General features: G+C 49.5%; 1 protein-coding gene across 2 annotated transcripts in view; it reads left to right on the forward strand.

Moving 5' to 3' along the window:
- Window positions 1-21,945, forward strand: part of LOC106564122 (poly(A)-specific ribonuclease PARN) — a 28,170-nt gene extending 6,225 nt beyond the window's left edge. The window contains exons 8-26 of one of the 2 annotated variants that reach the window (XM_045690655.1): window positions 996-1,058; window positions 1,230-1,268; window positions 1,562-1,604; window positions 3,481-3,561; window positions 3,886-3,942; window positions 4,150-4,227; window positions 7,083-7,126; window positions 8,491-8,533; window positions 8,640-8,715; window positions 12,200-12,310; window positions 13,073-13,142; window positions 13,284-13,339; window positions 13,825-13,911; window positions 15,757-15,831; window positions 17,177-17,372; window positions 17,555-17,703; window positions 18,688-18,754; window positions 18,871-19,022; window positions 20,458-21,945. In XM_045690655.1, coding sequence (XP_045546611.1) covers window positions 996-1,058; window positions 1,230-1,268; window positions 1,562-1,604; window positions 3,481-3,561; window positions 3,886-3,942; window positions 4,150-4,227; window positions 7,083-7,126; window positions 8,491-8,533; window positions 8,640-8,715; window positions 12,200-12,310; window positions 13,073-13,142; window positions 13,284-13,339; window positions 13,825-13,911; window positions 15,757-15,831; window positions 17,177-17,372; window positions 17,555-17,703; window positions 18,688-18,754; window positions 18,871-19,022; window positions 20,458-20,504 — 1,534 coding nt within the window. In that variant the 3' untranslated portion in view covers window positions 20,505-21,945. The remainder of the gene's footprint in view (window positions 1-995; window positions 1,059-1,229; window positions 1,269-1,561; window positions 1,605-3,480; window positions 3,562-3,885; window positions 3,943-4,149; window positions 4,228-7,082; window positions 7,127-8,490; window positions 8,534-8,639; window positions 8,716-12,199; window positions 12,311-13,072; window positions 13,143-13,283; window positions 13,340-13,824; window positions 13,912-15,756; window positions 15,832-17,176; window positions 17,373-17,554; window positions 17,704-18,687; window positions 18,755-18,870; window positions 19,023-20,457) is intronic. The other variant, XM_045690656.1, reaches the window with a different exon arrangement.
- The last annotated feature ends 2,282 nt before the right edge of the window (window positions 21,946-24,227 follow it).

Below are 24,227 nucleotides of genomic sequence, written 5' to 3' on the forward strand. Positions count from 1 at the left end.
AGCTACCCACTGACACCAGTTCCTCCAGCCACCACTAGCCCCTTTCCCTGCCGAGCTACCCACTGACACCAGTTCCTCCAGCCGCCCCAGCCCCTTTCCCTCCCTAGCCACCCGCTGACACCAGTTCCTCCAGCCACCACTAGCCCCTTTCCCTCCCTAGCCACCCGCTGACACCAGTTCCTCCAGCCACCACTAGCCCCTTTCCGTCCCTAGCCACCCGCTGACACCAGTTCCTCCAGCCACCACTAGCCCCTTTCCCTCCCTAGCCACCCGCTGACACCAGTTCCTCCAGCCACCACTAGCCCCTTTCCCTCCCTAGCCACCCGCTGACACCAGTTCCTCCAGCCGCCCCTTTCCCTAGCCACCCGCTGACACCAGTTCCTCCAGCCACCACTAGCCCCTTTCCCTCCCTAGCCACCCGCTGACACCAGTTCCTCCAGCCACCACTAGCCCCTTTCCCTCCCTAGCCACCCGCTGACACCAGTTCCTCCAGCCACCACTAGCCCCTTTCCCTCCCTAGCCACCCGCTGACACCAGTTCCTCCAGCCGCCCCTTTCCCTAGCCACCCGCTGACACCAGTTCCTCCAGCCACCACTAGCCCCTTTCCCTCCCTAGCCACCCGCTGACACCAGTTCCTCCAGCGGCCCCTTTCCCTAGCCACCTGCTGACACCAGTTCCTCCAGCCACCACTAGCCCCTTTCCCTCGCTAGCCACCCGCTGACACCAGTTCCTCCAGCGGCCCCTTTCCCTAGCCACCTGCTGACACCAGTTCCTCCATAGTTGTCCTTCATATAAGGCATGGTTTAAACTCCTCCAAACGGGTGTTACAGCCTCAGTGCGGAACCCGTCCTACGGTCCACAGTGAACTCACATGGTACTGATTTATGTCTAGTGGAGCAGAAATCCATGGTAACAGTCCAGACACCACCCTTCAGCTCCAGCCCTGAATGCATCCCTGTAGTCGTTTTGTTAAGTCTTCCTCTTGTCCCTTACAGAGAGAAGGTGGAATCTCTGTTCACTACCTCAGAGAAGACTGTGGACCTGGAGCCCTGCACAGGGTAAAGAAACGTGTGTGTGTGTGTGTGAAATGTGCATTTATACAACTTTTTTTCAGTCTCAAAGGGCTTTACCATGTTAACATGGCTCTCCTGATCCCCCAGCTACATTTACCATTGTTTTGTTTATTAAGAACCTCCATTCCCCCTGTTCTGTTCTCTGCTCCACTCCAGGTTTCAGAGGAAGCTGATCTACCAGACACTCAACTCCAAGTAAATACTTTCTGTCCTTCAAGACCAGCAATGTTCTAGAACTCTGCAGATATAATTCAGTGTTCCACCCCATGAATACAGGGAGATGAATGAAATCCACTTTTTAATTGTTTGTTTACATTCTGCTATTTCTAAAAGAAATGAATTGGGGTTTATAACTGTAGTTTTAACGCTGCTTGGTCACAATTAATGTTAATCATAAAATGTTCATATATTTACCAGTACTGAGTGTGTATATTGTACAGAGATTACATATCTTTATGGAAGGATAATGTTGATCTAATCTCCTATAGGTTCCCAAAGGGCCTTCATGTTGAGACCTTGGAGACAGAGAAGGTCAGTCTGCCAGCTAGATCAGTGGTTCTCAAACCTGTCCTCGGGGGGGACCCACAGCCAGTCCATGTATTTGATCTATTCCAGAGCCCTACGGGACTCCTGATCACGGCCGGTTGTGATACAGCCCGGGATCGAACCAGGGTCTGAAGTGACTCCTCTAGCACTTTCGATGCAGTGCCTTAAACCGCTAGCACACCTGATTCAACTAATCATCAAGACATTTTATATTAGGGACAAGGGTCCCGAGTGGCGCAGCGGTTTAAGGCACTGCATCGAAGTGCTAGAGGCATCACTACAGACCCTGGTTCAATCCCGGGCTGTATCACAACCAGCTGTGATCAGGAGTCCCGTAGGGCAGTGCACAATTGGCCCAGCATCAACCGGGTTAGGGGAGGGGTAGGCCGTCATTGTAAAATAAGAATTAGTTCTTAACAGACTTGCCTAGTTAAATAAAACCATTAAGCTAGAGGATGTAATGTGGGATACCAGTTTCAACTTTAGTTTAGGCCTCCATTTTAACTGTCTTTATACCTATGGCAGAGTTACTCAGGGATTTTCTACGTTAGTAATCAGGAGTTACTCAGGGATTTTCTACGTTAGTAATCAGGATTAATGAAATTAATTTATTTTCTCTGGAGTATAACTGTGCTTAGAGTAACTTTTGTCTCCAGTCAGTGTGAGGTGTATGTTTGTTTACATTATAAACACATGTATGTTTTATATTATATATGGTGTTCCAGAAAGAGCAACACCTCCAGATCTAGAAGGAACAACACAATGCTTAGAGTACAGAAATACTACCTTGCCTGTGTTCTAGTCTGACCTCTTGCCTGTGTTCTAGTCTGACCTCTTGCCTGTGTTCTAGTCTGACCTCTTGCCTGTGTTCTAGTCTGACCTCTTGCCTGTGTTCTAGTCTGACCTCTTGCCTGTGTTCTAGTCTGACCTCTTGCCTGTGTTCTAGTCTGACCTCTTGCCTGTGTTCTAGTCTGACCTCTTGCCTGTGTTCTAGTCTGACCTCTTGCCTGTGTTCTAGTCTGACCTCTTGCCTGTGTTCTAGTCTGACCTCTTGCCTGTGTTCTAGTCTGACCCCCCCCTTGCCTGTGTTCTAGTCTGACCCCCCCCCCTTGCCTGTGTTCTAGTCTGACCCCCCCCTTGCCGGTGTTCTAGTCTGACCCCCCCCTTGCCGGTGTTCTAGTCTGACCCCCCCTTGCCGGTGTTCTAGTCTGACCCCCCCTTCCGGTGTTCTAGTCTGACCCCCCCCTTGCCGGTGTTCTAGTCTGACCCCCCCCCTGCCGGTGTTCTAGTCTGACCCCCCCTGCCGGTGTTCTAGTCTGACCCCCCCCCTGCCGGTGTTCTCGTCTGACCCCCCCCTGCCGGTGTTCTAGTCTGACCCCCCCCTGCCGGTGTTCTCGTCTGACCCCCCCCTGCCGGTGTTCTAGTCTGACCCCCCCCTGCCGGTGTTCTCGTCTGACCCCCCCTGCCGGTGTTCTCGTCTGACCCCCCCCTGCCGGTGTTCTAGTCTGACCCCCCCCTGCCGGTGTTCTAGTCTGACCCCCCCCTGCCGGTGTTCTAGTCTGACCCCCCCCTGCCTGTGTTCTCGTCTGACCCCCCCCTGCCTGTGTTCTAGTCTGACCCCCCCCTGCCGGTGTTCTAGTCTGACCCCCCCCTGCCGGTGTTCTCGTCTGACCCCCCCCTGCCGGTGTTCTAGTTTCATCCTGATCTAGAAGGAATAACACAATGCCAATGCTTAGAGTACAGAAATACTATCATGTAATGTGAGTCATGCTGTGGGATTGTCTCCAGTCAGTAGGTGTTATATTATCAGTAGGTGTGTGTAGATGTACATTATAGACAGGTGTATTATATGGTGTTTCAGAAAGAGCGTTACATCCAGATCAGCAAGGTGGACGACGAGGAGCGGAAGAGGAGAGAACGGCAGAAACAGGAGAGGGAACAGGTGACGTTCCGTCAACCGTTTTTCTAAAAAGCAAACTAACATTCCACAACATTTCTCCCTGTGGTGTTGTAGAATGAAGCAGTCTAAACACAGTAACTCCAAAATGACATGACCAGCTGAATTTCCTTCTACTGTATCTAAAAAGCAGACGGTACATTTCTTCTTGAAATGTTCCAAACCTTCACCCCCCCCCAAGAAACACGATCAGGAGGCAACGTTTTGAATCCTGGAGAATACTTGTCCAATAAGAGACATTCCTTTGTAGTTTCTTTGCAACGTTTTGCTATGTTTCCTACTGAACATGACCCTGGTCAATCCTTCCAGGAGGAGCTGAATGACGCTGTGGGATTCTCCAGGGTCATACACGCCATCTCCAAATCTGTGAGTTACCCTGACAACCTGTTATCAAGTTGTTTAGTTTTGATCTGTATCTTCTTATGTTACGATGTACAGTATATGCCAACTGCCTTTGCAGTCCACCACTGAAACTATAAGGAATATTTTAGTTGAGTGAGTTCTCCTTTATCTCTCTTGGGCGCTATACCTTTAGGATGGGACTCATCTCTTTTCCCCCTCTCTCCAACCCAGGGAAAGTTGGTGGTTGGCCACAACATGCTGTTGGACGTCATGCACACCATCCATCAGTTCTACTGCGTACTGCCAGAGGTACAAACACGCACCATTTATATGAACGCAATGGTTTATTTTTTTATTTTATTTTTTATTTCACCTTTATTTAACCAGGTAGGCTAGTTGAGAACAAGTTCTCATTTACAACTGCGACCTGGCCAAGATAAAGCAAAGCAGTGCGACACAAACAACACAGAGTTACACATAGAATAAACAAACATACAGTCTATAACACAATAGAAAAAAAGTCTATATACCGTGCGTGCAGAAGATGAATGTGCAAGTAGAGATACTGGGGTGCAAAGGAGAAGAAGAAAAAAAAGAACAGTGAGGATGAGGTGGTTGGATGGGCTATTTACAGATGGGCTATGTACAGGTGCAGTGATCTGTGAGCTGCTCTGACAGCTGATGCTTAAAGTTAGTGAGGGAGATACGAGTCTCCAGCTTCAGTGATTTTTGCAATTCGTTTTAGTCATTGGCAGCAGAGAACTGGAAGGAAAGGTGGCCAAAGGAGGAATTGGCTTTGGGGGTAACCAGTGAAATATACCTGCTGGAGCGTGTGCTACGGGTGGGTGCTGCTATGGTGACCAGTGAGCTGAGATAAGGCGGGGCTTTACCTGGCAAAGACTTATAGATGCCCTGGAGCCAGTGGGTTTGGCGGCGAATATGAAGCAAGGGCCAGCCAACGAGAGCATACAGGTCGCAGTGGTGGGTAGTATATGGGGCTTTGGTGACAAAACGGATGGCACTGTGATGGACTGCATCCAATTTGCTGAGTAGAGTGTTGGAGGCTATTTTGTAAATGACATGGCCGGTGTCGAGGATAGGTAGGATGGTCAGTTTTACGAGGGTATGTTTGGCAGCATGGGTGAAGGATGCTTTGTTGCGAAATAAGAAGCCGATTCTAGATTTAATTTAGGATTTGAGATGCTTAATGTGAGTCTGGAAGGAGAGTTTACAGTCTAAGCAGACACCCAGGTATTTGTAGATGTCAGAACCGTCCAGAGTAGTGATGCTGGACGGGCAGGCAGGTGCTGGTAGCGATCGGTTGAAGAGCATGCATTTAGTTTTACTTGCATTTAAGAGCAGTTGGAGGCCACGGAAAGAGTTGTATGGCATTGAAGCTCGTCTGGAGGTCAGTTAAGTGTCCAAAGAAGGGCCAGAACTATACAGAATGGTATCGTCTGCGTAGAGGTGGATCAGAGATTCACCAGCAGCAAGAGCGACATCATTGATTTATACAGAGAAAAGAGTCAGCCCGAGAATTGAACCCTGTGGCACCCCCATAGAGACTACCAGAGGTCTGGACAACAGGCCCTCCGATTTGACACACTGAACTGTCTGAAGTAGTTGGTGAACCAGGCGAGGCAGTCATTTGAGAAACCAAGGCTGTTGAGTCTGCTGATAAGAATATGGTGATTGACCGTGTCGAAAGCCTTGGCCAGGTCGATGAATACGGCTGCACAGTAATGTCTCTTATCGATGGAGGTTATGATATCGTTTAGGACCTTGAGCGTGGCTGAGGTGCACCCATGACCAGCTCGGAAACCAGATTGCATAGCGGAGAAGGTACGGTGGGGATTCGAAATGGTCTGTGATCTGTTTTGTTAACTTGTCTTTTGAAGACCTTAGAAAGGCAGGGTAGGATAGATATAGGTCTGTAGCAGTTTGGGTCTAGAGTGTCTCCCCCTTTGAAGAGGGGGATGACTGCGGCAGCTTTCCAATCTTTGGGGATCTCAGACGATACGAAAGAGGTTGAACAGGCTAGTAATAGGGGTTGCAAAAATTTTGGCTGATAATTTAGAAAGAGGGTCCAGATTGTTTAGCTCTTTCAGAACATCAGCTATCTGGATTTGGGTGAAGGAGAAATGAGGGAGGCTTGGGCAAATTGCTGTGGGGGGTGCAGGGCTGTTTACCAGGGTAGGGGTGGCCAGGTGGAAAGCATGGCCAGCTGTAGAAAAATGCTAATTGAAATTCTCAATTATTGTGGATTTATCGGTGGTGACAGTGTTTCCTAGCCTCAGTGCAGTGGGCAGCTGGGAGGAGGTGCTCTTATTCTCCATGGACTTTAGTGTCCCAGAACTTTTTGGAGTTTGTGCTGCAGGATGCAAATTTCTGTTTGCAAAAGTTAGCCTTAGCTTTCCTAACTGTCTGTGTATATTGGTTCCTGACTTCCCTGAAAAGTTGCATATCGCAGGGTCTATTCAATGCTAATGCAGTATGCCATAGGATGTTTTTGTGCTTGTCAAGGGCAGTCGGGTCTGGAGTGAACCCAGGGCTATATCTGTTCCTGGTTCTACATTTTTTGAATGGGGCATGCTTATTTAAGATTGTGAGGAAAGCACTTTTAAAGAATAACCAGGCGTATTCTACTGATGGAATGGGGTCGGAGACACAGTGGTTTAGAATCGGAGACACAGTGGGTTTAGAATCGGGGACACAGTGGTTTTAGAATCGGGGACACAGTGGTTTTAGAATCGGGGACACAGTGGTTTTAGAATCGGAGACACAGTGGTTTTAGAATCGGGGACACAGTGGTTTTAGAATCGGGGACACAGTGGTTTTAGAATCGGGGACACAGTGGTTTTAGAATCGGGGACACAGTGGTTTTAGAATCGGGGACACAGTGGTTTTAGCATCGGGGACACAGTGGTTTTAGCATCGGGGACACAGTGGTTTTAGCATCGGGGACACAGTGGTTTTAGCATCGGGGACACAGTGGTTTTAGCATCGGGGACACAGTGGTTTTAGCATCGGGGACACAGTGGTTTTAGCATCGGGGACACAGTGGTTTTAGCATCGGGGACACAGTGGTTTTAGCATCGGGGACACAGTGGTTTAGAAGAACCTTGTAGCTTTTCTATTTGACAGTCTTTCTTTCTTCCCCACAGGACCTGAATGACTTTAAAGAAGTCACTCAGTGTGTCTTCCCCAGGTAAATACATTCTGCTGCGTCAGGGTTTCGGTGGGTCTTCTCCGGGTAAATGCATACTGCGCTCCGTCAGGGTTTAGGTGGGTCTTCCCCAGGTAAATACATTCTGCTGTGTCAGGGTTTCGGTGGGTCTTCTCCGGGTAAATACATACTGCTGCGTTAGGGTTTAGGTGGGTCTTCCCCAGGTAAATACATACTACGTCAGGGTTTAGGTGGGTCTTCCCCGGGTAAATACATACTACGTCAGGGTTTAGGTGGGTCTTCCCCGGGTAAATGCATACTACGTCAGGGATTAGGTGGGTCTTCCCCGGGTAAATACATACTGCTGCGTCAGGGTTTAGGCGGGTCTCCTCCGGGTAAATACATACTGCGCTGCGTCAGGGTTTAGGTGGGTCTCCTCCGGGTAAATACATTCTGCGCTGCGTCAGGGTTTAGGTGGGTCTTCCCCGGGTAAATACATTCTGCTGCGTCAGGGTTTAGGTGGGTCTTCCCCGGGTAAATACATACTGCGCTGCGTCAGGGTTTAGGTGGGTCTTCTCCGGGTAAATACATTCTGCTGTGTCAGGGTTTAGGTGGGTCTTCCCCGGGTAAATACATACTGCGCTGCGTCAGGGTTTAGGTGGGTCTTCCCCGGGTAAATACATACTACGTCAGGGTTTAGGTGGGTCTTCCCCGGGTAAATACATACTACGTCAGGGTTTAGGTGGGTCTCCTCCAGGTAAATACATACTGCGCTACGTCAGGGTTTAGGTGGGTCTTCCCCAGGTAAATACATACTGCGCTACGTCAGGGTTTAGGTGGGTCTCCTCCAGGTAAATACATACTGCGCAAGTCAGGGTTTAGGTGGGCCTTCCCCGGGTAAATGCATACTGCTACTACTTCTCTCTGGGCCGTTCTGGCTCTGACAAGGCCACTACTTTGACCTAACCTCTCTGGGAGTCAGTCTATTTATCTGGTGCACTGTTAATCTAGAACCCTCTCCAGTAGCCCAGAGGTTGGAGAGGGTGACCAGCAGCTGGGAGAGCCGGCGACACACATGGGAATGAACTGACAGCTGGAAGGCTGCTGGTCTGCTGATTCCACCCCCCCCCCCAAAAAAATCTCCTGCCATTGTGCAAGGCACTTAACCCACATGTTTTTCCCCCAGGAGGGCTCCCCCCTCAGCGCGTGTGCCGCCCTCCCCCCTCAGCGCGTGTGCCGCCCTCCCCCCTCAGCGCGTGTGCCGCCCTCCCCCCTCAGCGCGTGTGCCGCCCTCCCCCCTCAGCGCGTGTGCCGCCCTCCCCCCTCAGCGCGTGTATATCTGGTGCTGTTGGTAAAGACATGTCCTTTTCTAACCAATGGACCAAGTATTTTCTTTGTTTTCTCAGGCTGTTGGACACCAAGCTCATGGCCACTACGCAACCTTTCAAGGTAATACTATTTCAAGTATTTAGATGTCAGGTTATAAAAGGATGTCATGAAACCCCCTGTGGAAGTCTGAAGAATATTTATTTTGACTTTATTTTAACCCTTCTAGGAGTTGATCAACATCACGTCTCTAGCAGAGCTGCAGAAACAGCTGAAAGAGAGCCCCTTCAAATCTCCGAAAGTTGGTAAGAGAACATGACAACTACACCATGTTAAAGGAACAGGAAGTTTATTTCAAAAGCTAGCAGCTGGCGCTCGGACAGCTGATGCAAAGGCTAAAAATGGCTTAGAAAAAAACAAGATTTCAGCTAATAGGGAGGAGTATCTAACAAAATAACTACATCACATGAACTAAATCATACAGCTTTTAACATATAATAGAAATGGTGGTACATTTGTGTACAAAATTCTAACTTAACCTATATTGTCTAGAGTAAGGGACAAGATTCTACAGCAGTGGTTCTCAACCCGGTGTACTAGGAGCCCCTGGTGGTACCAGACCCATCCACAGGGGGTGCCTGAAGACTCATGACACCATAGGCTAACTGTTAAAATGCAAGAGGGAGTACTTCAGGGGTACTCCGGACAGAGCAAAATATACTTGGTATTTTAACCGAGGTTGAACCAGAGATCTATAAGACCTGTGTAGATACTGTAATGGTGTTCAAAGTAGGGGAAGTGACCCCAGGGCAACTGCAGTGGGGTCACTTTTTTTTAGGAGTACAGATTATTGTATGGGTCCATATACTAACAAAAATCTAAGTTTATAGTCTTTAGATTTTGGGTTGCAAGCAGTAGCAGTGTGGACAAAATCAATGGGTTAGCAGAGCCAGGAAGAAATGCAACGTATAACCAACCCATGTCAGCGTTTCCCAAACTCTGTCCTCGGGACCCCAATGGGTGCACGTTTTGGTTCATGGTTCTCACCCCCTACCATAGACTTACACAGTCATTATGACAACTCCCAGAGGACGTCCTCCAACCTATCAGAGCTCTTGTATGAACTGAACTGACATGTTGTCCATCCAATCAAAGGATCAGAGAATGTCAGAACCTGGTACTGAAAGTAGAAGCTACAGCTAGCTAGCACTGCGGTGAAAGTTGACTCAAAGAGAGAAATACAGTAGTTGAACGTTTTTTAACAAAGTAATTTCTTCCAAAATAAAGAAGTTAGAGATTAATTATTTTTCAGTTTTACTCAAGTAGCTAGCAAATGCAGCTACCTAGTTTAGCCTACTGAAGCACACTGCTCAAACATGGGATGCTATGTTAGCTGGCTATGACTATCCAACACTGGAACTCTTCCAAGTCAAGGTAAGCTTTTGGTTTGACTAATGTATTGCCACTGGGGTCCGCCAACTGTAAGTGGTAAACTGCTTAGTGACTGACTGTACACTGTAACGTTACTGCATGATTGTAGCAGGTTTACTAACGCGTTAGTTATATTGGCTGTGTTGACTATGTTACTTGAGCTAATATGGTGACAATGATGTAGTCCTTGTGGTAGCGGTTATATGGTATGTCTTGGAATGTTTTCTCGCCTGGACACACAGCGCATGTGTTGTGCATTGAAGTCCACAAGCGACGGGATAAGGTGAGGAGAGCGCATAGATGTGAGCAGGAAAACAACGTGGCTGCTATGAAAGTCAACAGGTGATAAGGGGTGTATTCATTTATCCGATGCTGTTAACTTTTCTCAAACTGAAGCAACTGGAACAAAACGAGGTTAAACATACCTGAATTTGTCTAATAGAAACTCATTAGAAATTTGGACTAATTGATTACACCCTAGATCAGCTAGATGCAGGCAAGAGTGTGCAAGGCGGTATTGAATGTGTCACGGTCACCTCAAATGTTTATCTCGACCTGTGTGCTCCTACGTTGTAAACTTTCATTCATAGGCTAGGTTGTAGCAACATCACGATGGGTACAGGGACAATGTGAGTATCGTGTAGTAGCCTAAACCTATCAATGTTACATTGAACATGAATGACCGTCAATATGCTGTAATAGAAATAAGGCCAAGCTCATGGGGGGGGAAACCTGACCTTTGTTGTGATAATTGCTTTGTTTGCTCTATAACCTATTAGTTCATATGCCTTGCCACCGTGATATATAGGCCTAAGGCCGAGACAATAAGACTGACAGAATTCATTCAAACACAACTTTTTGTTTCATCACACAACCGGACAGCAACATCTGTCTGATGTCCACAAATCATTTTGCATGTTTAAAACAGTTGCTTGACCATGATGTAGGTCATGTAAGTTAATGTTTCCGACATTTTCTGGACTGCTAAACTACTATCGACTTCGAACCACGAAGCTTTACGGCAAGTCGAAAATAAATCAAGAGCTTTCCCTGTTGTCCAGCTGTGTCTAACATTTCACGTAAACCCTGTTTCTTGTCTGCATCGAAGTTGCGGTCCTTGTACCTAGCATCGAGCATGGTGGCGACACAGTAAAGAGGCTCAGAGAGAATACAACCAAATCGCTTGTGCACAGCCTCGAGTACTTTTGTAAGTTAACTCCACGGCCCGGTCGGCAGTTTTGTTGAGCAGGCGTTTCAATGCCATGACAGGGGGTATCACGTCTGCTGCAGACGCAGTTGATGAGCTTATTTCTCGAGTCAGTTGTTCGAATGGAGCTAGGAGTGTGTTCATGTTTCAAACATTCTCAAATGCGATTGAAATGGCAGCAGCGGTATGAGAACCAGCACATTCTTGAGCAATACGGCTTTCCTCAGTACGAAATCCTCGTCGACCCACTGTGCTGTCGGACTCCGCATGCTCATGGGGATGATATCGCTGGTCCAAATGGAAGTCGTGACGCCCATAGCAAGCAGCATAATGAATTCCATTATCTTGGCTTTAATGGATTTCGCCTTTGAGTTGTCTCGCTGAAATGTAATTACTCTTTCAAATGACTGCTCGACTTGAACTTGTTTAGTTGTTGGAAGTGTACACTTAATATTTTTCTGGTTTTGTTCTGTGTCGCGCTGTATTTTTCGTGGCGTCATTACGTCATGTACTTACGTTATATATGTATGCACGTCAGTAGAGTAGGACAGGTCTCCATCCATGGCTAATGTAGTGTCTGATTACAGTAGAGTAGGACAGGTCTCCATCCATGGCTAATGTAGTGTCTGATTACAGTAGAGTAGGACAGGTCTCCATCCATGGCTAATGTAGTGTCTGATTACAGTAGAGTAGGACAGGTCTCCATCCATGGCTAATGTAGTGTCTGATTACAGTAGAGTAGGACAGGTCTCCGTCCATGGCTAATGTAGTGTCTGATTACAGTAGAGTAGGACAGGTCTCCATCCATGGCTAATGTAGTGTCTGATTACAGTAGAGTAGGACAGGTCTCCATCCATGGCTAATGTAGTGTCTGATTACAGTAGAGTAGGACAGGTCTCCATCCATGGCTAATGTAGTGTCTGATTACAGTAGAGTAGGACAGGTCTCCATCCATGGCTAATGTAGTGTCTGATTACAGTAGAGTAGGACAGGTCTCCATCCATGGCTAATGTAGTGTCTGATTACAGTAGAGTAGGACAGGTCTCCATCCATGGCTAATGTAGTGTCTGATTACAGTAGAGTAGGACAGGTCTCCATCCATGGCTAATGTGGTGTCTGATTTATCCCTGTTTCTTTCCTCTGTGGCCCAGTAACGGCAGAGGGGTTCCCCAGCTACGATACAGCCCAGGAACAGCTCCACGAGGCGGGCTACGATGCCTATATCACTGGCCTCTGCTTCATCTCCATGGCCAACTACCTAGGTACTACCATTTACACTGTATACCGCTATTACGCCACTGGCCTGTGGCTCTAACCCGACGCCACTGGCCTGTGGCTCTAACCCGACGCCACTGGCCTGTGGCTCTAACCCGACGCCACTGGCCTGTGCTTCAATGGCCTTTTCTCATTTGGGAAAAAGTCTGCTCTCCTTTCTCTGCTCTGTGGTCAAAGATGTCCGTTGGTTAGTAGGGAACGGAAGTCCTCCCCTCTCGACAGCCACCTTTCCATTGAGGATAGTTGAGGGTAGGATACACTTAAGTCCTTATCTGCCACTTCCCATTTTTGAATCAGGTGTTGTCGGAGGAGACAAGCATGTACTCACCTAAAACGATAAGTAGCATATTGTTTTTATCTGTAAAAAGTCTTGCACAACTTAATTTGTTTACGTCACTTGACACATTTTTCTTTTGAGATCCACCCTGTAAACGTAATTTGCCTCATGTAGTGCTAGGGGAGGACTCATGTCATACAAGCGCATTTTCATCCACGCTCCCTTATCGCTGCCTCTCCTCAATTTACCTCTGACCATTTTCAAAAGGATGCGGGAGGTGAGCAAATCCAATGGAGAGAAGACCATCTCCATGGTAACACTACCGCTTACCGTTAGTGAAAACGGATGGGGGACAGTACCATGGACAGCTTTGAATCTCTGATGCCATGTAGACTATATCAGTAGCTACTGTCATGTGTTTGGTCATCGGTGGCTGTTTCTCAATCTTTAAAACTATCTCTTTCCTTCTCAGGTACTTTCCTGACTCCTCCCAGAGCCCACATCCCATCCCAATCTAAACTCATCCAACCCTTCGTCAACAAGTAAGATCTTTGTTCTCCCCTTCAGTTTCTTTACCTCTCCGAAGGGGACTCGTATATCCCCTACCTCAACTTAGTCCTAGTGTAGTTATAACACATCTGTCAGCTTTATAATGCTACATTGACGTCTCATGTCTTCGCCAGACTGTTCCTGATGAGGATCATAGATATTCCCTACCTCAACATCAGCGGACCAGACCGTGAGTATTTCAATGTGATACAATATACTGTACAACACATATCCTACAGCACAGTAGTATTAGTAGTTTAATGTGATACTATATACTGTACAACACATCCTACAGCACAGTAGTATTAGTCGTTTAATGTGATACTATATACTGTATAACACCATATTCTACAGCACAGTAGTATTAGTAGTTTAATGTGATACTATATACTGTACAACACATATCCTACAGCACAGTAGTATTAGTAGTTTAATGTGATACTATATACTGTACAACACCATATCCTACAGCACAGTAGTATTAGACACTACCTTGTCTGCATATAGTCGGCAGCCAAAGGAAAATGGAGAGGATTTATTAAAGATGGCATATAGAAATGGACCGTGGCAATGATGTATATAAACCTATCATTGGCCAGTGGTGACTGAACTTTCCTTGTTCCCCTCTTTCCCCCTCTCTTTATCTCCCCCCTTTCCCTTCATTCCCCTCAACAGTCCAGCCCAAGAGGGATCATGTTCTGTACGTCACCTTCCCTAAGGAGTGGAAGACCAGTGACCTCTACCAGCTGTTCAGTGCCTTTGGTAAGACCCACCACATTATATGATAATAATAAAGGCCGTTCAGCAGACACTTTTTATCTAAAACAACGTACAATTTCGTGTTGGTGGTCCCAGTGGGAATCAAAGCCACTGTCCTGGCCTTGCAAGTGGGCCACCACACAAACCAGTCACTAGCAACTGGGCCACCACGCCCACCAGTCACTAGCAACTGGGCCACCACGCCCACCAGTCACTAGCAACTGGGCCACCACGCCCACCAGTCACTAGCAACTGGGCCACCACGCCCACCAGTCACTAGCAACTGGGCCACCACGCCCACCAGTCACTAGCAACTGGGCCACCACGCCCACCAGTCACTAGCAACTGGGCCACCACGCCCACCAGTCACTAGCAACTGGGCCACCACGCCCACCAGTCACTAGCAACTGGGCCACCACGCCCACCAGTCACTAGCAACTGGGCCACCACGCCCACCAGTCACTAGCAACTGGGCCACCACGCCCACCAGTCACTAGCAACTGGGCCACCACGCCCACCAGTCACTAGCAACTGGGCCACCACGCCCACCAGTCACTAGCAACTGGGCCACCACGCCCACCAGTCACTAGCAACTGGGCCACCACGCCCACCAGTCACTAGCAACTGGGCCACCACGCCCACCAGTCACTAGCAACTGGGCCACCACGCCCACCAGTCACTAGCAACTGGGCCACCACGCCCACCAGTCACTAGCAACTGGGCCACCACGCCCACCAGTCACTAGCAACTGGGCCACCACGCCCACCAGTCACTAGCAACTGGGCCACCACGCCCACCAGTCACTAGCAACTGGGCCACCACGCCCACCAGTCACTAGCAACTGGGCCACCACGCCCACCAGTCACTAGCAACTGGGCCACCACGCCCACCAGTCACTAGCAACCGGGCCACCACGCCCACCAGTCACTAGCAACCGGGCCACCACGCCCACCAGTCACTAGCAACCGGGCCACCACGCCCACCAGTCACTAGCAACCGGGCCACCACGCCCACCAGTCACTAGCAACCGGGCCACCACGCCCACCAGTCACTAGCAACCGGGCCACCACGCCCACCAGTCACTAGCAACCGGGCCACCACGCCCACCAGTCACTAGCAACCGGGCCACCACGCCCACCAGTCACTAGCAACCGGGCCACCACGCCCACCAGTCACTAGCAACCGGGCCACCACGCCCACCAGTCACTAGCAACCGGGCCACCACGCCCACCAGTCACTAGCAACCGGGCCACCACGCCCACCAGTCACTAGCAACCGGGCCACCACGCCCACCAGTCACTAGCAACCGGGCCACCACGCCCACCAGTCACTAGCAACCGGGCCACCACGCCCACCAGTCACTAGCAACCGGGCCACCACGCCCACCAGTCACTAGCAACCGGGCCACCACGCCCACCAGTCACTAGCAACCGGGCCACCACGCCCACCAGTCACTAGCAACCGGGCCACCACGCCCACCAGTCACTAGCAACCGGGCCACCACGCCCACCAGTCACTAGCAACCGGGCCACCACGCCCACCAGTCACTAGCAACCGGGGCCACCACGCCCACCAGTCACTAGCAACCGGGGCCACCACGCCCACCAGTCACTAGCAACCGGGGCCACCACGCCCACCAGTCACTAGCAACCGGGGCCACCACGCCCACTAGCAACCGGGGCCACCACGCCCACTAGCAACCGGGGCCACCACGCCCACTAGCAACCGGGGCCACCACGCCCACCAGTCACTAGCAACCGGGGCCACCACGCCCACCAGTCACTAGCAACCGGGGCCACCACGCCCGGAAACCTTTTTAATTCCCATGTCTTCCCCCATGTCTCCTAGGTAACATCCAGGTGTCGTGGATTGATGACACGTCAGCGTTTGTCTCTCTGAGTCAGACAGACCAGGTACAGATCGGTGAGTACTGGCCTATCCATAAGCCTATTCCCTATATAGTGAGCTACCTTTGACCCAGAGACCAGTACTTGACTTGGGCCAGAGCTCACATGATCGGAGTACCGGGCCAGCAGCACCTCAAATGTTCTACTGCTTGAGTTCTGGCACCTCCTTATAGAAGACGTTGAACTATTGCAGAGTTCCTGCAGCTACATATTAATGGTCCAGGATGAACAGCTGTTTCAGGCCATAGACCTGACCCTGTTCCCCTGCCTTTAACCAGGGGCCTGACCCTGTTCCCCTGCCTTTAACCAGGGGCCTGACCCTGTTCCCCTGCCTTTAACCAGGGGCCTGACCCTGTTCCCCTGCCTTTAACCAGGGGCCTGACCCTGTTCCCCTGCCTTTAACCAGGGGCCTGACCCTGTTCCCCTGCCTTTAACCAGGGGCCTGACCCTGTTCCCCTGCCTTTAACCAGGGGCCTGACCCTGTTCCCCTGCCTTTAACCAGGGGCCTGACCCTGTTCCCCTGCCTTTAACCGGGGACCTGACCCTGTTCCCCTGCCTTTAACCGGGGGCCTGACCCTGTTCCCCTGCCTTTAACCGGGGGCCTGACCCTGTTCCCCTGCCTTTAACCGGGGCCTGACCCTGTTCCCCTGCCTTTAACCGGGGACCTGACCCTGTTCCCCTGCCTTTAACCGGGGCCTGACCCTGTTCCCCTGCCTTTAACCGGGGCCTGACCCTGTTCCCCTGCCTTTAACCGGGGGCCTGACCCTGTTCCCCTGCCTTTAACCGGGGGCCTGACCCTGTTCCCCTGCCTTTAACCGGGGGCCTGACCCTGTTCCCCTGCCTTTAACCGGGGGCCTGACCCTGTTCCCCTGCCTTTAACCGGGGCCTGACCCTGTTCCCCTGCCTTTAACCGGGGGCCTGACCCTGTTCCCCTGCCTTTAACCGGGGGCCTGACACTGTTCCCCTGCCTTTAACCGGGGGCCTGACCCTGTTCCCCTGCCTTTAACCGGGGCCTGACCCTGTTCCCCTGCCTTTAACCGGGGGCCTGACCCTGTTCCCCTGCCTTTAACCGGGGCCTGACCCTGTTCCCCTGCCTTTAACCGGGGGCCTGACCCTGTTCCCCTGCCTTTAACCGGGGGCCTGACCCTGTTCCCCTGCCTTTAACCGGGGGCCTGACCCTGTTCCCCTGCCTTTAACCAGGGGCCTGACCCTGTTCCCCTGCCTTTAACCAGGGGCCTGACCCTGTTCCCCTGCCTTTAACCGGGGGCCTGACCCTGTTCCCCTGCCTTTAACCGGGGGCCTGACCCTGTTCCCCTGCCTTTAACCGGGGGCCTGACCCCCATTCTCTCATCTGTGTCTAGCGATTAACACCAGTCGCTATGCAGAGAGCTACCGTATCCAGACGTATGCAGAGTACGTCCAGGGCAGACAGCAGGTCAGGGAGAGCCAGGGCCACTCTACCCAGTCCTGGGATGAGGACGGCTGGGTTAAACCACACTACACCTCCCCCTCTACAGTTGGTGCTGGTCCTACTGGCTACAGCTACGGTCACAGCAGGTACACCTCTTACATAGACACCACTTCATTTCATGGACTTTTAATGGACTCGTCTTGAAAGGCGTCTGTCAATTAAAATGTCCATGTTTTATATTAAAATAAGCTAAGGATGTTCTCCATGGAATCTCTAAGGCAGGTTGATGTTTAAATGTGAAGGCCGGTCTGTGTGTTGTACGTGTCAGGCCGTCATTGGGGAAACGCTGCGTCAGTCCTATCCAGGAGGAGCAGCCTACAGACGGAGAGGCTCAGAGATCACACGCTGACGGATGGAGTGGCTACACGCACTCTCACACACACTCCGACACGGGCAGCAAGAAGATCAGGACCGACGGTAAGGACACACACACTCACACACACTCCCCTGCTTGAAGACAGACAGTAACTAAGTGTATATATCCACCACCAGAGTACAAACTATGAACAAAATGTTTAAAGGAAAACACTGATCAAGAAACGCCTGTTGTGATGTGGTCTGTTGTCGTCTCTAGGGGTGTGGAGATCTGATCTGGTCTGTGTTGTCGTCTCTAGGGGGGTGGAGATCTGATCTGGTCTGTGTTGTCGTCTCTAGGGGGGTGGAGATCTGATGTGGTCTGTGTTGTCGTCTCTAGGGGGTGGAGATCTGATGTGGTCTGTGTTGTCGTCTCTAGGGGGTGGAGATCTGATGTGGTCTGTGTTGTCGTCTCTAGGGGGTGTGGAGATCTGATGTGGTCTGTGTTGTCGTCTCTAGGGGGTGGAGATCTGATGTGGTCTGTGTTGTCGTCTCTAGGGGGTGGAGATCTGATGTGGTCTGTGTTGTCGTCTCTAGGGGGGTGGAGATCTGGTGGTCTGTGTCGTCTCTAGGGGGGTGGAGATCTGATGTGGTCTGTGTTGCCCTCTCTAGGGGTGTGGAGACCTGATGTGGTCTGTGTTGTCGTCTCTAGGGGTGTGGAGATCTGATCTGGTCTGTGTTGTCGTCTCTAGGGGTGTGGTGATCTGATGTTGTCTGTGTTGTCGTCTCTAGGGGTGTGGAGATCTGATGTGGTCTGTTGTCGTCTCTAGGGGGGTGGAGATCTGATGTGGTCTGTGTTGTCGTCTCTAGGGGGGTGGAGATCTGATCTGGTCTGTGTTGTCGTCTCTAGGGGGGTGGAGATCTGATCTGGTCTGTGTTGTCGTCTCTAGGGGGGTGGAGATCTGATCTGGTCTGTGTTGTCGTCTCTAGGGGTGTGGAGATCTGATCTGGTCTGTGTTGTCGTCTCTAGGGGTGTGGAGATCTGATGTGGTCTGTGTTGTCGTCTCTAGGGGGGTGTGGAGATCTGATCTGTGTTGTCGTCTCTAGGGGTGTGTGTACGGACGTATGCAGGAGTAGTGGACAGTAGGACGTCAGAAGGCTGGATGAAAACTCAGTAAGTAAAGATTTGTACAGTGGAACATGTAACTCCAGTACTTTTAGTGCGGCCTTAAACTACCTGGGTGTTCGTTGAAGGAAGTTAAGCCTGTGATTGGTTGCTGTTCCCTGTAGGTCTGGGTCTGATTCGTCGAGCATGAGTCCGATCCAGGAAGAGGTGGGGTCGGAGGCGGTAGACGACGCTAGTGATCAGGCGCTGGGCGAATGGCAACAGCAGCCATCGACCAATCAGAGCAAGAAGGGCCGCAAGAAGAGGAAGGCTGATGGTGAGACGAGTGAGAGAACCATGCGTGTGTTCTGGAAGGCTTGTTTTAAAGTGTTTTGATCCATCAAATCAAGCTTTATTTCTACAGCACATTTTAGACATGACTGTACACAAACCATGGATTAGAAACACTGAAAATAGAAACTGAAATATTTACTACACAACAAACATAAGTGGATAAAAAAACAGAATAACAACTGAACGACTAAAGCACCTTAAGGAAATGCAAAGCTACAAATGTGCTTTTTATAAATGTCCACAGTTTTGCTCCCCTCAGGTTCTCTGGCAGGCTATTCCAGAGGCTGGGGGGATAGTAACTAGAGGCTGGGGGGGATAGTAACTAGAGGCTGGGGGGATAGTAACTAGAGGCTGGGGGGGATAGTAACGAGAGGCTGGGGGGATAGTAACGAGAGGCTGGGGGGATAGTAACGAGAGGCTGGGGGGATAGTAACGAGAGGCTGGGGGTATAGTAACTAGAGGCTGGGGGGGATAGTAACTAGAGGCTGGGGGGATAGTAACGAGAGGCTGGGGGGATAGTAACGAGAGGCTGGGGGATAGTAACGAGAGGCTGGGGGGATAGTAACGAGAGGCTGGGGGGATAGTAACGAGAGGCTGGGGGGATAGTAACGAGAGGCTGGGGGGATAGTAACGAGAGGCTGGGGGGATAGTAACGAGAGGCTGGGGGGATAGTAACGAGAGGCTGGGGGGATAGTAACGAGAGGCTGGGGGGATAGTAACGAGAGGCTGGGGTATAGTAACTAAAGGCTGCCTCTCCATGCCTCTTGGTCTGAGGCTTTGGGAGAGTTAAAAGGCCAGAGGACCTGAGGGACCTACTGGGTACATCACTTAATGAAAGCATGTCTGACATGTATTGAGGTGTACAATCATGGATTGATTTAAAAACCAATAGAAGAATGTTAACATGAATTGTAAAACTCGCAGCCAGTCCAGAGACCTTAAAGCCGGTGTGTTGTGTTCTCTGTCTGGTCGTGTTGCAGCGTTCTGTATGTTTTGCAGTTGACCAATGGCTTTCTTGGGTAGACCAGACAGGAGAAGCATTACAGTAGTCAAGCCTGCTTGTAATAAAAGCATGGATGAGTCTCTCTGTATCAATGTTCCTTTATTGCTGGTGAATTAAAATGTGCGGCCAGATTCTCTGGGTTTCGGCTCCAGCAATAAGAACCTCGGTCTTGTCTTGATGTAGCTGGAGGAAGTTGAACCATCCAAGTATTTAAATCTCTAATAGTCTAATTGATCTGTGGAGCTAACATCCTCTGGTGCCAGACCCTGATAGTTGGCTGTGCTTTTGCTCTCTGCTTCTCTGTATTGGAACAGTTGTCCGTAGCACCGTCACCAGTACAACAACACACCAGTGGTGTACCTCAGGTTGACTGACTGGGACTGTCTCTCTGTATCTCATCTTTCCCTCCCTCTAGGTGCAGAGACGACGTCTTCTCTGTTCGACGTTCCTGAGGTCTGGTAGCGATGGAACCGAGCCCCTGGCTCCTTACCACCTTGGTTCCTACTTCGTACCCCTGGCCACTTGACTCCTACCCCCTAGGACCGGATTTGGAACTAGGCCTGAAGTTTCAACCAGCTGCACTTATCTGACTGGCTGAGAGAAATGTCTTAAAGCCATAAATCATGGTAGGAGTCCTCAGCATGTGGTATAGCAGGATATTCCTTAGGAAAGAAAAATCAGTCCTAAATGGCTCCCTATTTCTTATATAGTGCACTACTTTTAACCACGGTCAATAGGGCTCTGGTTCAAAGTAGTGCACTATGGATTGAATTAGGGTGCCATTTGGGACATATCCAATCTTTTTTTCACTGTCTCTTTATTTTGCTCGCACTGTTTTTCAAGTCTGATTTATTGATTGCTAAATCCCGTGTATCGTGATGGATTAGGTAGTTGCCACTCTGCATGTTGTGGTGCTACTGACACCTGTTCAATACAGAGAGAGAACTCACACCCAGGCTTAGTTCTAATCACCTAACCCATCAGGGTCTGAAATGGTAGCCTAATCTGTTCCACTACTCTTAACTAGGGTCTATAGCGCTCTGGTCAAAACGAGTGCTCTATATAGGGGATGGGGGCCATTTGGTACACAGCCAGGGTCTGTGTTCCATGAGGATCGACGTTACAGAATATTAATCTAGAAATACACTATCTAGATTGATGCGCTTCTTTGTTCTATAGAAGAGGGAATCGTGTCATTCATCTGGTGTGTATTTTCTATGTTGTATCATCCTGAACACCAGGCTAGTTGTTCCACGACCACCTAGTTACTGTCACCGAGTCTGAAATCTTTCCCCTCACTGTGTCTGTTACCGGTGCCAAACCGGTTTAGTTTTAACCGTAAAAATGTTGCCTCCTTGTCTCGTTCATAGTGAACCATTTAAGTGTCTCTTAAACCCCACCACCCCCTCAATGCCACTTGACTGATTCTAGTGTAATACTGTCCTGGTGCTGTAATAATATTTTAAATGTAGTTTAACTTCCTTTTAAAAAAATATGTATAAAGTTAAAGCCCCTCCCCTCTAATTTTATAGATCCTGCTAGAACCTTCTCCAAGGCTGTATCCTAATTGACTCCCTGTATAGTGCAGTGTACTAGAAAGGGAATAGGGAGCCATTTTGTGAAACAACAAGAGATGTGGTTTTTGGCGTGGTTGGTCTTTTCCCTACAACAGACGGTCTAGTGGCATTACTTTTGTATGGAAGACATTTTTGTGGCATTTAAATGTCTTTATTTTTGCTGTCTTACTTTCCCCTCGTTGTAACTCCTCCCCTGCAACTGTGTCAAATATTGTATCAATGCAAAATGTGTCAACGTTAAGAATACGTATGCTGTTTTTGTATGAAAAATGTTAAAAGAAATATTTCCTTATGAACAGGAACAATTAAAGAACGTTTCTTAGTAATCCAGTGTTTCACTGTTCCTTTTTCATCTATTTAGAACTGTTCTATATCCATGGCAATGTTACATCTCAGCCGTCGGTGTAGGATCTATTTAGAACTGTTCTATATCCATGGTAATGTTACATCTCAGCCGTCGGTGTAGGATCTATTTAGAACTGTTCTATATCCATGGTAATGTTACATCTCAGGTGAAGGTGTTTTCTTATAGTTTTTTTCCAACACAAACATGTATAGACAAATCCACATCTTAACAAATATAATCAAACCTTAAGGTATCATGTGTTTTTATTAGAAATGAGCTCCAATCAGTTTATCCTTCAATTTCTAAAAGTGGAAGGTTTTTCTATGTCTCAGTTTGCCTGTGAAGTGCCAACCCTGGTCAGTGATATGATGGCGCAGACCAGATACAATTTAAATGTTTCTTACGTCCCTGCCAATGAAGGCACCCAACTGCCAGGCACTGAAGGCTAGAAAGCCAGTAGCAATTATATCTGGATAATGTTAGTCAAAATTACATGTATCTAACTGCACCTCATGTCCATATTGATAATCTCAATCTGCTGTAAAACTCTCCACTGACCAGACAGTCAAATAACTGAAGACAAGAACTACAACAGAACTCAGTTCAAACACGTTTACATGATGTTTTTCCATAGACTCAACAAACAGCCTTTGAAACACACATTCTTCAATATCATCTTCCTAAGTATATACTTAGGCCTAGATTCAATGAGATTAACCGGCATAGTGGACGTTTTGGTGGCGTCTGAGGGGGAACTGCTGGAGCTGTCGACTATACATAGAATACACTCAGATTTAAAAATCATTCAACTGGCTGTAGATTACATCACATTCCAGTGTTCCAACTTCTAAACAAGGCTGCATTGGATTTCTGTTAGTGTGACTGGAGCCGATTGCAATGTCCGCTTTGGGTATAAGCCAGGAGCCGCTTATGGATTTGACAGCTCTAACGCAGTTCTACCTCCGACACCACTGAAACGGATCTGATCGAATAGAGCCCTAAAAATGTAAAACAAAAAATGACTTGCTATGCACAACTGTGAAACATGTCAATATACACTGCTCAAAAAAAAAAAAAGGGAACGCTTAAACGCAATGTAACTCCAAGTCAATCTGTCCACTTAGGAAGCAACACTGACAATACATTTCACATGCTGTTGTGCAAATGGAATAGACAACAGGTGGAAATTATAGGCAATTAGCAAGACACCCCCAATAAAGGAGTGGTTCTGCAGGTGGTGACCACAGACCACTTCTCAGTTCCTATGCTTCCTGGCTGATGTTTTGGTCACTTTTGAATGCTGGCGGTGCTTTCACTCTAGTGGTAGCATGAGACGGAGTCTACAACCCACACAAGTGGCTCAGGTAGTGCAGCTCATCCAGGATGGCACATCAATGCGAGCTGTGGCAAGAAGGTTTGCTGTGTCTGTCAGCGTAGTGTCCAGAGCATGGAGGTGCTACCAGGAGACGTGGAGGAGGCCGTAGGAGGGCAACAACCCAGCAGCAGGACCGCTACCTCTGCCTTTGTGCAAGGAGGAGCAGGAGGAGCACTGCCAGAGCCCTGCAAAATGACCTCCAGCAGGCCACAAATGTGCATGTGTCTGCTCAAACGGTCAGAAACAGACTCCATGAGGGTGGTATGAGGGCCCGACGTCCACAGGTGGGGGTTGTGCTTACAGCCCAACACCGTGCAGGACGTTCGGCATTTGCCAGAGAACACCAAGATTGGCAAATTCGCCACTGGCGCCCTGTGCTCTTCACAGATGAAAGCAGGTTCACACTGAGCACGTGACAGACGTGACAGTCTGGAGACGCCGTGGAGAACGTTCTGCTGCCTGCAACATCCTCCAGCATGACCGGTTTGGCGGTGGGTCAGTCATGGTGTGGGGTGGCATTTCTTTGGGGGGCCACACAGCCCTCCATGTGCTCGCCAGAGGTAGCCTGACTGCCATTAGGTACCGAGATGAGATCCTCAGACCCCTTGTGAGACCATATGCTGGTGCGGTTGGCCCTGGGTTCCTCCTAATGCAAGACAATGCTAGACCTCATGTGGCTGGAGTGTGTCAGCAGTTCCTGCAAGAGGAAGGCATTGATGCTATGGACTGGCCTGCCCGTTCCCCAGACCTGAATCCAATTGAGCACATCTGGGACATCATGTCTCGCTCCATCCACCAACGCCACATTGCACCACAGACTGTCCAGGAGTTGGCGGATGCTTTAGTCCAGGTCTGGGAGGAGATCCCTCAGGAGACCACCCGCCACC

Source organism: Salmo salar, chromosome ssa12, assembly GCF_905237065.1.
Source record: "Salmo salar chromosome ssa12, Ssal_v3.1, whole genome shotgun sequence".
In the NCBI taxonomy this organism is placed as follows: domain Eukaryota; kingdom Metazoa; phylum Chordata; class Actinopteri; order Salmoniformes; family Salmonidae; genus Salmo; species Salmo salar.